Source organism: Tupaia chinensis, unplaced genomic scaffold, assembly GCF_000334495.1.
Source record: "Tupaia chinensis unplaced genomic scaffold, TupChi_1.0 Scaffold000054_1, whole genome shotgun sequence".
NCBI classification, from domain to species: Eukaryota; Metazoa; Chordata; class Mammalia; order Scandentia; family Tupaiidae; genus Tupaia; species Tupaia belangeri.
Window position 1 is genome coordinate 10,432,730 of NW_006159512.1, and position 14,120 is coordinate 10,446,849.

The 14,120-nt window shown below is 52.4% G+C and overlaps 1 protein-coding gene across 1 annotated transcript in view; it reads left to right on the forward strand.

The window, feature by feature from the left end:
- The first annotated feature begins 1,569 nt into the window (after positions 1-1,569).
- SLC10A4 (solute carrier family 10 member 4) overlaps positions 1,570-14,120 on the forward strand; it is a 35,686-nt gene continuing 23,135 nt past the window's right edge. The window contains 4 exon segments of the mRNA XM_027775607.1: positions 1,570-1,777; positions 9,168-9,392; positions 11,893-11,996; positions 12,276-12,335. Coding sequence (XP_027631408.1) covers positions 1,570-1,777; positions 9,168-9,392; positions 11,893-11,996; positions 12,276-12,335 — 597 coding nt within the window.

Consider the following 14,120-nt stretch of genomic DNA (forward strand, 5'->3'; position numbering starts at 1 on the left):
TCCAGTCTCCTCTCGGGATCTTGGGCACGCACGCACACGCGCCCGGCATGAGTTTTAAGCCACCGTGTCCGGGACGCGAACCACGGTCGACTACATGGGAGTCCAGCAACATAGCCATTACGCTAACTGCTGGTCCCCCTGTTGTTTTTTTTAACTTAAGGACAGAGAAAGGTGGAGAGAGGAAGAGAAAGGCTACGCCTAACAGAGTCTCTCGCTGAGACAACCCCCCCACCCCCGCCAGCCAGGATCGCAGGCGCACACCTGGCGACCACAGGGGCCCTGGGAGCCAAACCCCTGGTTGCCCATAGGATCCAGCTCTGCCTGAGCAGCGTGACACCCCTGCACCACAGGGGCGGCCCTCAGCCTGTTCTCTAAGTGCAGTCCTGGCTGTGTCTGGAGGTGGCGCCGGCTTTGGTCCCTCTGCCGTAGTTAGGTCAGACTCCTCCTGGTTGGCACTGTGGCTCAGCTCACCTTCCACGGACCTTTCACCTCCCAGCTCTGCCCCAGCTCTGCAGACGTCTGTGTGCTCCACGGGGGACTGCAGAGAAGGTGGACAAGGAGAGAGGCAGGTGGACAAGTGGGTGGAGAAGTAAGAGTCAAGGCCAGCAGGTGGCATGGTGGTTGGTGCTGAACTCCACACGGCCTACCACAGTTCAAGTCTCAGACCTGAGGAGGCTTGAAAATCCACACTGGACACGTGTGTGTGTTCCTAAAATCCTGAGAGGAGACTGGGTTGTGGTGTGGCCATCCCCCCAGGAGGGCGATTTCTCACTTCTTCTCTCTGTCTCTCTCTGCCTCTCTCTAGTAAGCACACGTGCCTTATGACAAAAACACACACACGAGAAAAGAAGGAAGTAAAAATTAAATTGGTTAAGGGGGTCAGATCCCATGGCTAACCATGGTTCAAATCCCAGCCCTGCAGCTTGAAAATCATGCCAGGTGCGTGCATGTGCGTGGGTGCCCCAAATCCTGACAGAATGGGGACGTGGAGGAGGGATCACAGTGCGACCACACTCGGTGGGGGGGGGTGCTTTCTCCCTCTACCTCTCTGGTGAGCGTGCATGCCCTTTGGCTTTTTTTTTTTTTTACTGTCTCTCTCTGGTGAGCATGCATGCCCTTTGGCTTTTTTTTTTTTAATTTTTTTTTATGCCTATCTTCCCACTGAGGCTCTGACAGCAGCTTTGACGGCCGGATGCAGGCACCTGCTGTTAGACCGGCACCACAGGACCCCGAGGAAGGGGATTCGTCCACTCCTCTTAAATCAAAGTGGCTATTCAGGGGCCGATGGAGGTGGGCAGCAAGCAGTGCCCTGCAGGCCAGGGCGAGTACCAGCCTGCGTCCTGCCACCTCCCCTGACACCCTGGGCACACGCGAGCCCATGACCAGGGCTGGCTGAGCTGGGGGTGGGCCGTGGCTGGAGGGTCCGGATGGAGTGCTGTCTGTCTGTCCCTGTCTGTCTGTCTCTCTCTCCCTGCTTTTCTTGCTTATGGAAGAAATCAGCAAATAACCTTAAGAAAGTACCAGGGCCTTTGCCCAGAGGGCACCTGTGTGTGCAGCGGCTGAGCCCGCATGGCCCGCCTGGTTCAGTGCCCAGCCCAGCCTACACAGAGGAGGCCGGTGGTCCCAGCTGAGCAGGATGAGGGCAGGGGAGACCGAGGGGGCCAGCCCGCCGGATATGCCCCCTCGCCCTCTGCCACGTGCCTGTCTGTCTGTATGCTCCAAGTGGCTTTCAGGAGGATTCATCATAATGCGTCTGCCGTGGTCCTGCTGCAGGCCGGTACCGGCCAGTCCGTCCACACCATCCCACAGGGCTGCCTCCCTGCCATGTTGTCACTGACAGCAGACAGGTCGAGGGGACAGCGCCAACCTGTAACTTAGACACGGAGGGTTTGGACCTCAAAGCCCGTGCGGTTCCCGGGCTGGGGCAGTTTTCAGAACTCCGGATGATCTGTGGGATTCTCTACCACCTCGCCGCAGGACCAGAGCCTTGGCCTCCTTGCGACTTGTGAGAAACGGGACCCCCAGCCCCAGCCCAGACCCTGCTGCTCGGACTACAGCGCAAGGGCCCCGGGGCCGTGGTGCAGCTGGAGGCTGGGAAACGCTGTCCTGGACGGCCTCTTCCCAGGGAGGCCAGGGTGCTGTTTCCCACAGCATTATGGAAGAGCTGTCCATCTCGAGTGTGACGCACTGGCTGTGAGCTTTAATGTCGCCATCGAGCTGAATTTAGCCAAACTAACTCGATTATTTCTCGCCCGGACAGCAGTCATCCCCCCGTGCTTCATCTGCTTCCCAGCTCTGTCTTAACCCTTCAAACAGCCGTTTAAAGCAGCGGAACGCATCACCAAAACAGAATTGGGCACGCCAAGAGTGCACGAGAATAAGAGGAACGTGCAGCAGCTTGGGGTGGCAAGGAGCATGGTGGACTCCCACATAGCTGACCCTGTTTCGAATCCCGGAACTGGCAGCTTGCTTTCTCACTTTCCTTTTCTTCCTGTCTCTATCTAGTCAAAATAAAAATAAAATAAAATAAAATAATGATAATCAATAAGATTAAAATAATTATCAAAAAAATGCAGTGGCTCAGGTCTAAACGTGTGTGAGCAGAAGAGTGGGGTGTGGAATCAGGCTGTCTTCTTTTTTTCTGGAGAGCTTTTTGTTATAGGGAGCGAGCGCATGCCAGAAAGACAGAGAGAGAGACAGAGAGACAGAAAGTGAGAAATCACCCCCCAGGGGGGATGGTCACGCCGCAATCCCTTCTCCTCCAGTCTCCTCTCGGGATCTTGGGCACGCACGCATCCGCGCCTGGAGTGAGTTTAAGCCACCAGGTCCGGGACTCGAACCACAGTCAACTACATGGCAGTCCCGCAACATAGCCATTATGCTAATTGCTGGTCCCTCTGTCTTCTTCTTCTTCTTTTTTTTAAGAATTATTTAACTGTATTTATTTATATATTTACCTAATTTTTAATTTTGACCAGAGACGGGCAGAGTGAGAGAAAGAGAAAGAGGGAAAGTGAAAGAGCAAGCCACCAGGTCTGGGACTTGAACTGTGGTCAGCCCTGTGGGAGTCCAGTGCCCATAACCACCGTGCCACCTGCTGGCCCCAGGCTCTGTCTTCTTAGCTCTCTGCAGAATCCCTGACTCACTGCCCTCGGGTCCCCGCTGTCGTGCAGCACACTCGACCACACCATTCTGCATGCACCTTCATGGTCAATTACGGGTGCATGCAAATAATTTAGTAATAATTGAGGTAGGAAAGTTGGTGACAAATCTAATTTTAAATAATGTGAAGGGGAACCAGCAGTTGGCGTAGTGGCTATGTCGCTGGACTCCCATGTAGTCAACCGCAGTTTGACTCCCAGACCTGGTGGCTTAAATTCACGCCGGGTGCGTGTGCATGCGTGCCCAAGATCCCGAGAGGAGAATGGAGGAGAAGGTATTGCGGCGTGGCCATCTCCCCCGGGGGGTGATTTCTTGCCTTTTGTCTCTGTCTCTCTCTGTCTTCCTGGTGAGCGCACACACCCTATAACAAACAAAAAAAAAAATTTTTTTTAATTTAAAAATAATGTGAAGGAAGCGGGTTCGAGTCATGCGCTCACTGGTGTTTGAATATGCTTTCTTGTGGGTGAAAGTCCCAACACCGGCCGGGGTGTGTGTGTGTGGGGGGGTGGTCAGGGGAGCCCAAGAGGCCTGGGCCTAGGCTGGCTGCATGCTGCTGGCAGGAGAGCCACCCTCAAGCCACCGCTTTCTGTGCTCGTGAACCCGGCCCTCCCGCAGCACACTTGCCCCTGCTCACCCTCGCCTTGTCCTCTTCCCTGGCCTCCCCAGGACTCCAGTGCTCTCATATCTGGGCGGGACCAACGTGCCAAGTCTGTGTCGTCACGGGCACAGTTGTAGAAACTTCCGGAAATGTAGAGACTTCTTTTGACGTTTCTCTCCCCTGTCCTCTCCCATCGGTTCACGTGGTGCCTGACTGAATAGGGCTAAGTGGACGCGTGGATGGATGGTGGACAGAGTAAGGGAGTGGAGGAGAGGAGAGACAGGAGGACAGACGCATGGGAGAAACGCGGTTTGCAGCGAGCAGGACAGAGAGGGCCTGGGGGCACAGGGCAAGGCCGCTCTGAGAGGCCGGTCCACGCGGCGGGCTCTGGTCCATGCCTGAGACCTTCCTGAGCTGCTGTGTGCAAGTGTGCCCACGACCTGGCCGGCCGGGGTGGGGACTCATGGTGAGCACCCTCTCGTGGGTGGGGCCGCTCTGTCTCTTTCTGTTTTTCTTGCTCAGGGAGGAAAGAAAAGAAAGAAAATGTAAAGCAACAAAACAAAATAGAAACAGAGGGACGTGGGACCAGCAGTTGGCGTAATGGCTACATCACTGGACTCTTATGTAGTTGACTGCGGTTCCAATCCCGGACCCGGTGGCTTGAACTCATGCCGGGCGCGTGTGCGTGTGTGCCCTAGATCCTGAGAGGAGAATGGAGGAGAAGGGATTGCAGCGTGGCCATCCCCCCAGGGGGTGGTTTCTCGCTCTCTGTCTCTCTGTCTCTCTCTGTCTTTCTGGGAGCGCACGTGCCCTATAGCAAAACTTCTCAAAAAATAAAACAGACATGTGGATCCCTGACTTCCGATACCTGGCTCTAATCCCTCCTGGGACCAACCGTTGTTGCTCTGGGCTCGTCGATGCCCTGGGGTTGGGCGTCGGCTCTTTCTCACCCTTTGGCGTCTGCCTGTGCTCAGGACTGAGGGTCGGCTTCCCCTTTTTTGCATCCCCAGGGCTGGCAGCACTCAGGACACTGGACGAGTTATTTCTTCCTTTCTCCGTGGAGCCAACTGAAGAAGCTAGCTCGTGTTTCTCGGAGTCAGGCTTCTTTCTCTTTGCTTTGCTCTAAGTCAGAGGTCCCAGACTTCTGCACACCAGGGACCAGTTGCATGGAAGACAATTTTTCTAGGGACCAAGAGAAGGAGGCGGTTTTGGGGTGATTCTGGAACATTGTGCTCAGTGTGCACTTGATTTCTATTAGCACTGCACTGTCTGTGTGACGGAGCAATGGCGGCCTCCTGGTGCAGACTCTGTGGGACCCTGCGTGATGGAGCAATGGCAGCCTCCCGGTGCAGACTCTGTGGGACCCTGGTGACGGAGCAATGACAGTCTCCTGGTGCAGACTCTGTGGGACCCTGCGTGATGGAGCAATGGCAGCCTCCCGGTGCAGACTCTGTGGGACCCTGGTGACGGAGTGATGTCAGCCTCCCAGTGCACACTCTGTGGGACCCTGGTGACAGAGCAATGGCAGCCTCCTGGTGCAGACTCCGTGGGAGCCCTGAGCTCGTTTCTGGTCGCTAGACGGTCCTGGCGTGGAGTGGTGGGGGACAGTGACTCCCGGGTGCGTTGCTATGTCCCATCTCTGAAATCTCGCTTTGGTTGCTGTCACTGCAGACGACCCTGTGGCACAAAGACAGGGTGTTGGAGTGGAGCGGCTTCTCCGTGCTTTGGTGACCGTCTCAGGGTATTCTGGGAGCCCTGAGCTCGTTTCTGGTCGCTAGACGGTCCTGGCGTGGAGTGGTGGGGGACAGTGACTCCCGGGTGCGTTGCTATGTCCCATCTCTGAAATCTCGCTTTGGTTGCTGTCACTGCAGACGACCCTGTGGCACAAAGACAGGGTGTTGGAGTGGAGCGGCTTCTCCGTGCTTTGGTGACCGTCTCAGGGTATTCTGTCTTGGCTTTAATTCAGAACATAAAGAGATTGGAAGTTGTCTCAAACATTCCTTTTTTTTTTTTTTTTATGTATTTTTGCCTTTGTTTTTGCTATAGGGCGCAAGTGCTTGCCAGAGAGATAGAGAGATAGAAAGTGAGAAATCACCCCCCCAGGAGGATGGCCACACCGCAGTCCCTTCTTTTCCATTCTCCTCCTGGGAACTTGGGCACGCACGTACACATACTAGCGTGATTTTTCAAGCCACTGGGTCCAGGACTCGAACCACAGCCAGCCACGTGGGAGTGCAGTGACGTGACTGCTGTACCATCTGCTGGCCCAGTCTCAGACATGCTTTTAAGGCCACTGTCATTTGCCATCTCTGGCAGTTGATTGCTAGCCGGGACAGAGTCGGTTCACCTGGCTTATTCACGAAAAGGCTGTATTCCTTCCCAGTTTGGGAATTTTTGTGGTTGAGGAGCAATGCTCAAGCGCGCGCTCTCTCTCTCTTTTTATTTTAGATGTTTGCCAAAGGGCATGTGCAGAGATAGAGAGAGGGGGAAAGTGAGCTAGCACCCCCGAGGGAGATGGCCACATTGCAAACTCTCCTGTCGGGATTTTGGGCATGCACGCACATGCGCATGGTGTGATTTTCAGGCTGCTAGGTCTGAGACTAGTGGACCACACAGTCAGCCACGAAGGATTCAGCGCCTTAACCCCCACACCACCTGCGGGCCTAAAGCTCAAAGTCTTCTGAAAGCTGAGATGCACGATCATGCACCAGCTGGGACAGGAAGGCCTGGCTCGATCTCTTTCAAGGTCTCCACTAATGTCTGAAACCTTCAAAAATCCCAGTGTTCCCTCGTCACCACAATTCCAGTTTGGCTTTGAATGCAGCCACTAGAACAGTCGTCAGATAAAGTGACAGATCAAGTTCATTGAGCAGGTCACATATGTCACACAGGTGAGCAAGTTTTGCGACCCATTCTGTGTCACTGAAATGTGCTGCTGGTGGTGACTGCTCTTCTGAAAGAAGTCTCTGCAGAGATTCTCCTGGCCTGCCGTTAGAAAGCCATCTCACCCGTGCGTAGAGGTGAGTGCTTGGCGTCCGTGCCCTCACAGAGCTGCGTGAACAGACGTGAGCCAAAGTCACGTGCTTTAATGTGGTTGGTAATTTTCATCACATCCTGCAAAATGTTGTTAAGCTCAGGTGACATTATTCAGCCAGCATTTCTGTATGGACGACACAGTGCACATTCAGGAGTGACCTCTTTGACTCACGTAATGAAACCAGATGGCAGCCACTCTGCATATACCCACACAAAGTGACCAGGTCAGTTGTCCTGCTACGCAGTCTTTCGAAGACCTGGCTGTTGACAGTTCCGTCGCTGTGGCGTTAGCTGCCAACAAAAGTACACACCTTATCCTGCTGCAGCTCCTCCTGGAAATACATCACACAGAAACAAGCATTGTTGCCTGGTTGTCAGCTCGGTAGGCGCTCAACCTGGACCGCATACCAAATGACTCATTAATCCTCCCCAACAGCTCGGCCTCAGGATCCCTGCTATCTCATCTGTTCGTCTAGTTATGGTGCTCGCTGAAAGGGGAACACGTGCCACATTTTAATTGTAGCTTCTTCGAAAAGTTCACGACAGGGCCAGCAGACGGCACAGAGGTTAAGACCACTGGATCCCACATGGCCACTGTGACACATGTGCATGTGTGCCCAGCATCCCGAGAGGAGAACACAGGAGAAGGGAACCCATAATTTGAGTAGGACTCTTGACATTTTCTCTTAGATGCAGCTCATTTTTTGTTTGATGGTTTTAGAGTCTTCTGCTGTTGCAACATTGGGTCTTTCCCCCTTTTCAAAGAAGCTCTCCGGGGACATATTTTACTCACTTTGGCTAGGGTTAGCTGTGGAGTTATCAAAACTGTGACTGAGACAAATACGCAGTGTGAGAAAGAGGCATGGACAGAAATGAGAAATGAAACCATGGGCCGGCTGTGCACAGACTAAAATAAGCATTGAATTTTGACTTAAAACCTGCCACCAGATGCAGCTTAATTGTCACTTGCCATTCACTGATAGGGTCTGATGTGAGTCTGTAAGCAATTGAGGTATTAGGGTCTCTGTGCAGGCAAACCTCTCTGCTAATGTTCATCAGTATTTGCAGTCGCTCCCCAGTGCTAGCATCACTGCCTCAGTTCCACCTCCGATCATCACGCATCGCACCTAGATCCTTCCTATGTACGATTTACGGGAGGGCTTGTGCTCCTATGAGAATCTGATGCCACCACGGATCTGACAGGAGGTGGTACTGGGGTGGTAATGTGGGCGATGGGGAGTGGCTGTAAATACAGGTGAAGTTTTGCTTGCTTGCCCACTTTAACCTCTTGCTGGATGGCTGGGTTCCTGATAGGCCATGGACTTGTACCAATCCATGGCCCAGGGGCTGAGGACCCATACTCTAAGTGACACTTGAAAGTGACCCTTGAAAATGACACTTTCAATGCAAATAAAATACAATGGGTTCCTCAGAGCTCTAACATACCATAAAGATTTTTCAATTTGGGGCAGGCTCAGAGGCAGACGTGTGAAGGCAGTCGGGTCCCCCATGGCCTACTGTGCAATTTGAGTCCTGGACCCAGTGGCTTGAGAAACATGCTGGACCTGTGTGTGTCATGCCCGGAATCCTGAATGGAGGGAGAAATGGAGAAGGGATTGTGGCAATGACTGGCCCCATGGTGGGTAGGAAGTGCTTTCTCCTCTCCTAACCCCTCCCCGGCAAGCACAAACGCTGTCTTGCAAATTTAAAAAATATATAAAATAAAATAAAATCAAGTCTTAGTTTTTCTATAGTAACAGGAATTATTTATGTTGACTCCCAAAAGAAGAAGTGGTACTTTATCCTCCCACTCCTTTTCCATCTGTGTGAGATGCGCATTAGGGATGTCCTTCACGCCAAACCCGGCACAGAGCCAGGCTTTTTGCAAAGTAATTCATTAGCCTGGAAATAGCAAGTGACCAGAGGTAATTGATCTTTCTCAATTTGCTCTCAGAGGAGGTCGCTTCTACTTCTCTGCCCATGGTCCTTTCCATTTGGTGTATGTATTTTTCCAGAAAATTCTTATCTTTGTTTCTTTTCAGCAAATTATAAAATATTCAGACTATTTTAATCCAAACGTGGCCCCTCTCGGTCTTCATTGCTATCTTCCTATTACAATTAAATACAGGAACGCGGCAACCCCGGTGACTTCTGCCTGGCCCTGGCAGTCGGCCTTCTGTCCCGCCTTCCTTATTCCTGCTTCCCCTCCTCCACTGAGATTTTAATTTTGTTAAAACGTTTTGACTGCAGCTGTGGCTCGAGCTCAGCAAGCTGGAGAAACACAATGCAGTTTAGTATTCCGGCCCACGGCTCAGACGGGTCCACCTCGGGTCACTTGGAGCAGAGCTGTTGAGACTGCTTTATGTGACAGTGATTGGCAGCCCCCTGCTGCTGGAAAACAGCCCGCGTCAAAACTGCCTGCGCTCTGAGCAGCCGCTCCGCCTCCACCGCCAGACCACGCACCGGAGCCTCTTCCACAGCCACTGTGGTCATCAGGTGCCACGGAACACAGAAGCCAGCCCCTGGTTCTCTGTGCTGGCCGGAGAAGGCAGATCCGCGCAGGAATCCGCCCACCCACCCATTCCACTGTATGAAAGTGGGCCTGTCTCGGGATGGGCACGGCACAAAGACGATGACAGAGTGAGCGACACAGACACCCCTGTCACCTGTTGGAAAAGGCACTTCAAAAAAATATATCGACCGTTAGTCTGGAAACCAAAGAAGACAGCACCTAGTGCTAACAGGGAGAGCAGCGGCGAGTTCAAGGGGCTCCCGGGGAAGCGCGGCTTGAAGTGCGTTTATTTATCTATTTTTGCTATAGGGTGGGGGTACTTGCCGGAAAGACAGAGACGGAGAGAGGGGGGGAGATGGCTGCGCTGCAACCCCTTCTCCATTCTCCCCTGGGATTTAGGGCGTGCACACACGTCCAGTGTGAGTTTCAAGTGGCCAGGTCCAGGACTCTAACTGCACAGTCAGCCATGCGGGAACCCAGTGCCTTAACCACTATGCCATCTGCTGGCTCCTGCATTTTTTTAAACAGCTATTTATTTATTTATTCATTGAGATTTTCAAGCCACTGGATCTAGTACTCCAACCGCAGTCAGCCATGTCAGATTCCAGCTCCTTCACCACCACGCCACCTGCCAACCCGGCCTCTGCATTTTTTTTTAAAAGAATTATTTATTTAATTTTATTTATTCACTCATTTATTTTAATTTGACCAGAGAGAGAGAGAGAAAGAAAGTGAGAAAGCAAGCCACCAGGTCTGGGACTAGAACCATGGTTGGCCATGTGGGAGTGTCCAGCGCCTTAACCACCACACCACCTGCCAACCCGGCCTCTGCATTTTAAATACTAGGTTTTGCATGCTCTTCTTCTAGAACGCCTAGGTGACGTACGCTGTGGGTGTGCGTGGAGGTCTCCATCTTGTTCTCCAGGGCTCCCACTTCATCACACACTCGCTCTCTTCCTCCCCCTGTGCTGGTTAACCCCTCAAACCACTTTCAACTCCCAACTTCTCTCGCTCTTCCTGGGTAACCTGTGTAGCCTGTGACGAGATTTTAGTTCAGGGGCCACACTTTCTACCCCAGATGTTTTCTATCCTTCCAAGTCATTGTTTTACTAATCAGTCCAGCCCTTGGGGAGACCTTTACTTTGTTTCTTAGTTTTTCTTTTATGTCTTTAATTATGTATTTATTTTCCTTATTTCGGTCTCTAGCCAAAACAGCATTTACTGAGGCTCTTGGGAATCTTCTCCTGCCGGTCCTGTGTCTGCTGGCCTGCTGAGTGAGCTTCGTGTGTGAGTGCGTGCATGTGTGGTATGTTGTGTGTGCATGTGTGTGTGGCATGTGCATGTGTGTGGTGTGTGTGCATGGGTATGTGTGGTGCGTGTGTGCATGTAGGTGATATGTGTGTGTGGTATGTGTGTGAGGTGTGTGTGTATGTGTGTGTGTATTGTTTGTGGGGACTATGAGGCCTGGTTTCGGGTCAGTCCCTCCAAAAAGGCTCTGCCTTACTTAGCATCCTGTGGTGTGTGTGTGTGTGTGTGTGGTGTGTGTGGTATATGTGTGTGGTATGTGGTGTGTGGTGTGTGTGTGTGCATGTGTGCATGTGGTATGTGTGTGCTGTGTGTATGAGGTGTGTGTGTGGTATATGTGTGGTGTGTGTGTTTGTGTGTGCATGTGTGTATGTGGTGTGTGTGGGCCGTGTGTGTGGATACTGGTTTCTCAGTTTGGGCACTCCTAGACACGTCAGTACTATACGTTCTTTTTTATTTTTTTTAGTTTATTCATTTATTTTTTGAGAGACAGAAAGAGGGACAGGCAGGCACCCCCAATGATCTCGTGTGTGTGTGTGTGTGTGTGTGCATGTGTGTATGTGGTGTGTGTGTGGGATCGCACGTCATACTGGTTTCTCAGTTTGGGCACTCCTAGACACGTCAGTACTATACGTTCTTTTTTATTTTTTTTAGTTTATTCATTTATTTTTTGAGAGACAGAAAGAGGGACAGGCAGGCACCCCCAATGATCTCCGTCTAGTCTTGGTCACAAGCTCCCCTCCTCCGCAGGGTGCCAGGCAAGTCCTGGGACAGGATCTCAGAACCTCCCCACACAGGTCCAGTGGCATCGCTGCTGCCCTGTCCCCTGGCCCAGCGTCAGTTCTGACCTCCGGCCCACGTGAAGACAGGCCTACTGACCTGGGTGCGCTGGGGAAGGTGCAACACCAGCTCCGTGGAGCCCAGGCCTGGTCTGTAGCAGCTCCAAGCTCTGCTGCAAACACCCGCATCATCGCGAGTCCCTGCTGCCACCGTGGAGTCCCCGAGAGGGGAGACGGGATGGGTACAGCTCCCTCCTGCAGGCCACCCAGCCAGCCCAGCGCTACTTTGGGCTTGTAATGACAATTTCTCAGGGAAAACCTGGGCCAGGCACAAAAACCCAAACCAGCAGATCTGCCACGTGTCTAACGAGCACGTTGGTCCGGTTCAGTCTTCTTCTACGGGTGTGAGTTTCTGAGTCCCAGATTTAGTGGGGGATCAGGACCAGCCCTGCACACATGGGCTTTGGGGGCTCTGTCACCTGTGCCCTGGGGCCATTCAGGACAGCCCTTTGCCAATGAGGCCAGGACACCACCTGCTGACCCAGTTTCTTCTGGCGTTGACTCCTTGGGATTTCGGGTCCTCGACCGTGGACTTGTCCCTCCGGTAAAGGGGTGTCCGTGGTGTGCTGTGCTGCTTTTCTGCATGTGTGAGGTAAAGAAACGGCTTCCGGTCAGCCATGTGCCGGGCTGGAGGGGGAGCAATGGCCGCTGGGCTTTTCTGTTTGCTCCCAGCTCTTTCTTCCAAGCCCTAGAACTGCATATTAGACACCCGGGGACATTCCGCACGCAACACACAACCATCCCAAACCCCCGTTTTCCTTGAACTTGTCGCCTTCACATTCTGTGTCTCAGTTAACGCTGTGACCATCCGGTCGGCCTTCAGAGCGAAGCCGCGTTTGCATGCGTGGTCGCTGTCCTGCACCGCCAGCGCGCCTTCCCCCAGGTTCTGCTCCTTCCACGCCAGTAGGAGTCGCCACGGTTTCCCACTGGCATGGTCATCATGGCTTCCTCACTCAGCTCCCCGCCTGCTCTGTCTTCCTGTTCCTATCATGCACCTGTGGTCCCGGACTCACCTTTCTGAGGTTCGAATCTGCACACATCGTTTCCTTCCATAGAAAACCAAGACCGGACGGAGATCGTGGTGCCTGCCTGTTCCTCTTTCTGTCTCTCAAAAAATAAACAAACAAACTAAAAAAATAAATGATGCTGTCTGCATAACTAAAATCCAAGCTCTTTATGTGTCACTAGAGACTCTCATTTTTATTTTAATTTTGCTAAAGGGAGTGTGCACTCGCTAGAGTGAGACAAAGAGAGAGAAGGCAAGTGGAAAGCACCCCCTGGGGGATGGCCATGCTGCACTCCATTCTCTGTTCTCTCGGGATTTGGGGCATGCATGCACGCGCGCCTGGCGTGGGTCTGGATTTGAGCTGCACAGTTGGCTGCGTGGGTTCCAGCCACCACAACCACCATATTCCTGCCTGGCTCTTGGCTCTCCATATGGATAAGGTGCCTGTGCCCCACTTTCCCACAGCTTGTTAGCTGTCCTCGCCGTCTGCATGCACCGTCGCCCTCACAGAAGTACTGTACTCCCACGACTTTGCTCAAGCCGCTCTCCTGCCCTGCAAGGGTCTTTGTCTTCCTTTGTGTGCCAAGGTCTAGCGCTCATGGGCTGATGACAGACTCAGCAGCCAGAATTTATCAGTCCCGTCTCTGGTCGAACCTGAATGCACAAAGGTCCTCATGACGTGCCCTGCAGTGACAGCAAGGTCACTCTGACGGCTATCATGCCACTGTCCAGCAGTGGGAGATTCACACGTGGTTGTAAGCCGAGTTGTTACCGTATGGTGTCACAGAAAGAACTCCGAAACGTGGAGTCCGTGGCTACTTATTACAGACAAATCTAAAGGGTCTAAAGTAATAGAAAAAAAAAAGTGTGGGCAAGCATCTGTTATCTGAAATGCTTGATACCAGAAGGGTTTGGGGTTTCTTTTTTGGGGGTGGGGAGGAGGTAAAATGTTTGCATTTACATGAGATATCTTGAGGTTGAGAGGCGAGTCTGAATCGGAGGTTAATTAAGTCTCATGTGCACCTTACGCAACCTGAGGGCAACCTCATACAGTGTTTTGGGTCGCAGTGCTTCAAAGCTGACTCATCATATGAGGCCACATGTGGAATTTCCCATTCGTGACTGGTGACGTCATGGTGGTGTCTAGAAGTTTTGGATTTTTGATTTTTGGATTAGGGATGCTTAGCCTGTGCATTACAGGTACGTATGAGGGAACTTCAAAACGTTTGCAGAAAGGGACCAGCAGTTAGCGTAACGGCTATGTCACTGGACTCCCACGTAGTCGACTGTGGTTCGAGTCCCGGACCCGGTGACTTAAACTCATGCCAGGCGCATGTGTGTGCGTGCCCAAGATCCGGAGAGGAGAATGGAGGAGAAGGGATTGCGGTGTGGCCATCCCCCCTGGGGGGTGATTTCTTGCTTTCTGTATCTCTGTCTCTCTCTGTCTGGCGAGCGCACGCGCCCTATAGCAAAAACCTCTCAAAAAACAAAAAAAGTTTGCAGAAATATGGGCCTGTGAGTTGATTTCAGTGCAAAAAATGGGTTTTCTTTTGTTTTCTTTCTTTATTTTTTTGGAGAGATTTTTGCTATAGGGTGCAAGCGCTCGCCAGAAAGACAGAGAGAGACATAGAGACAGAAAGCGAGAAATCACCCCACCATAGT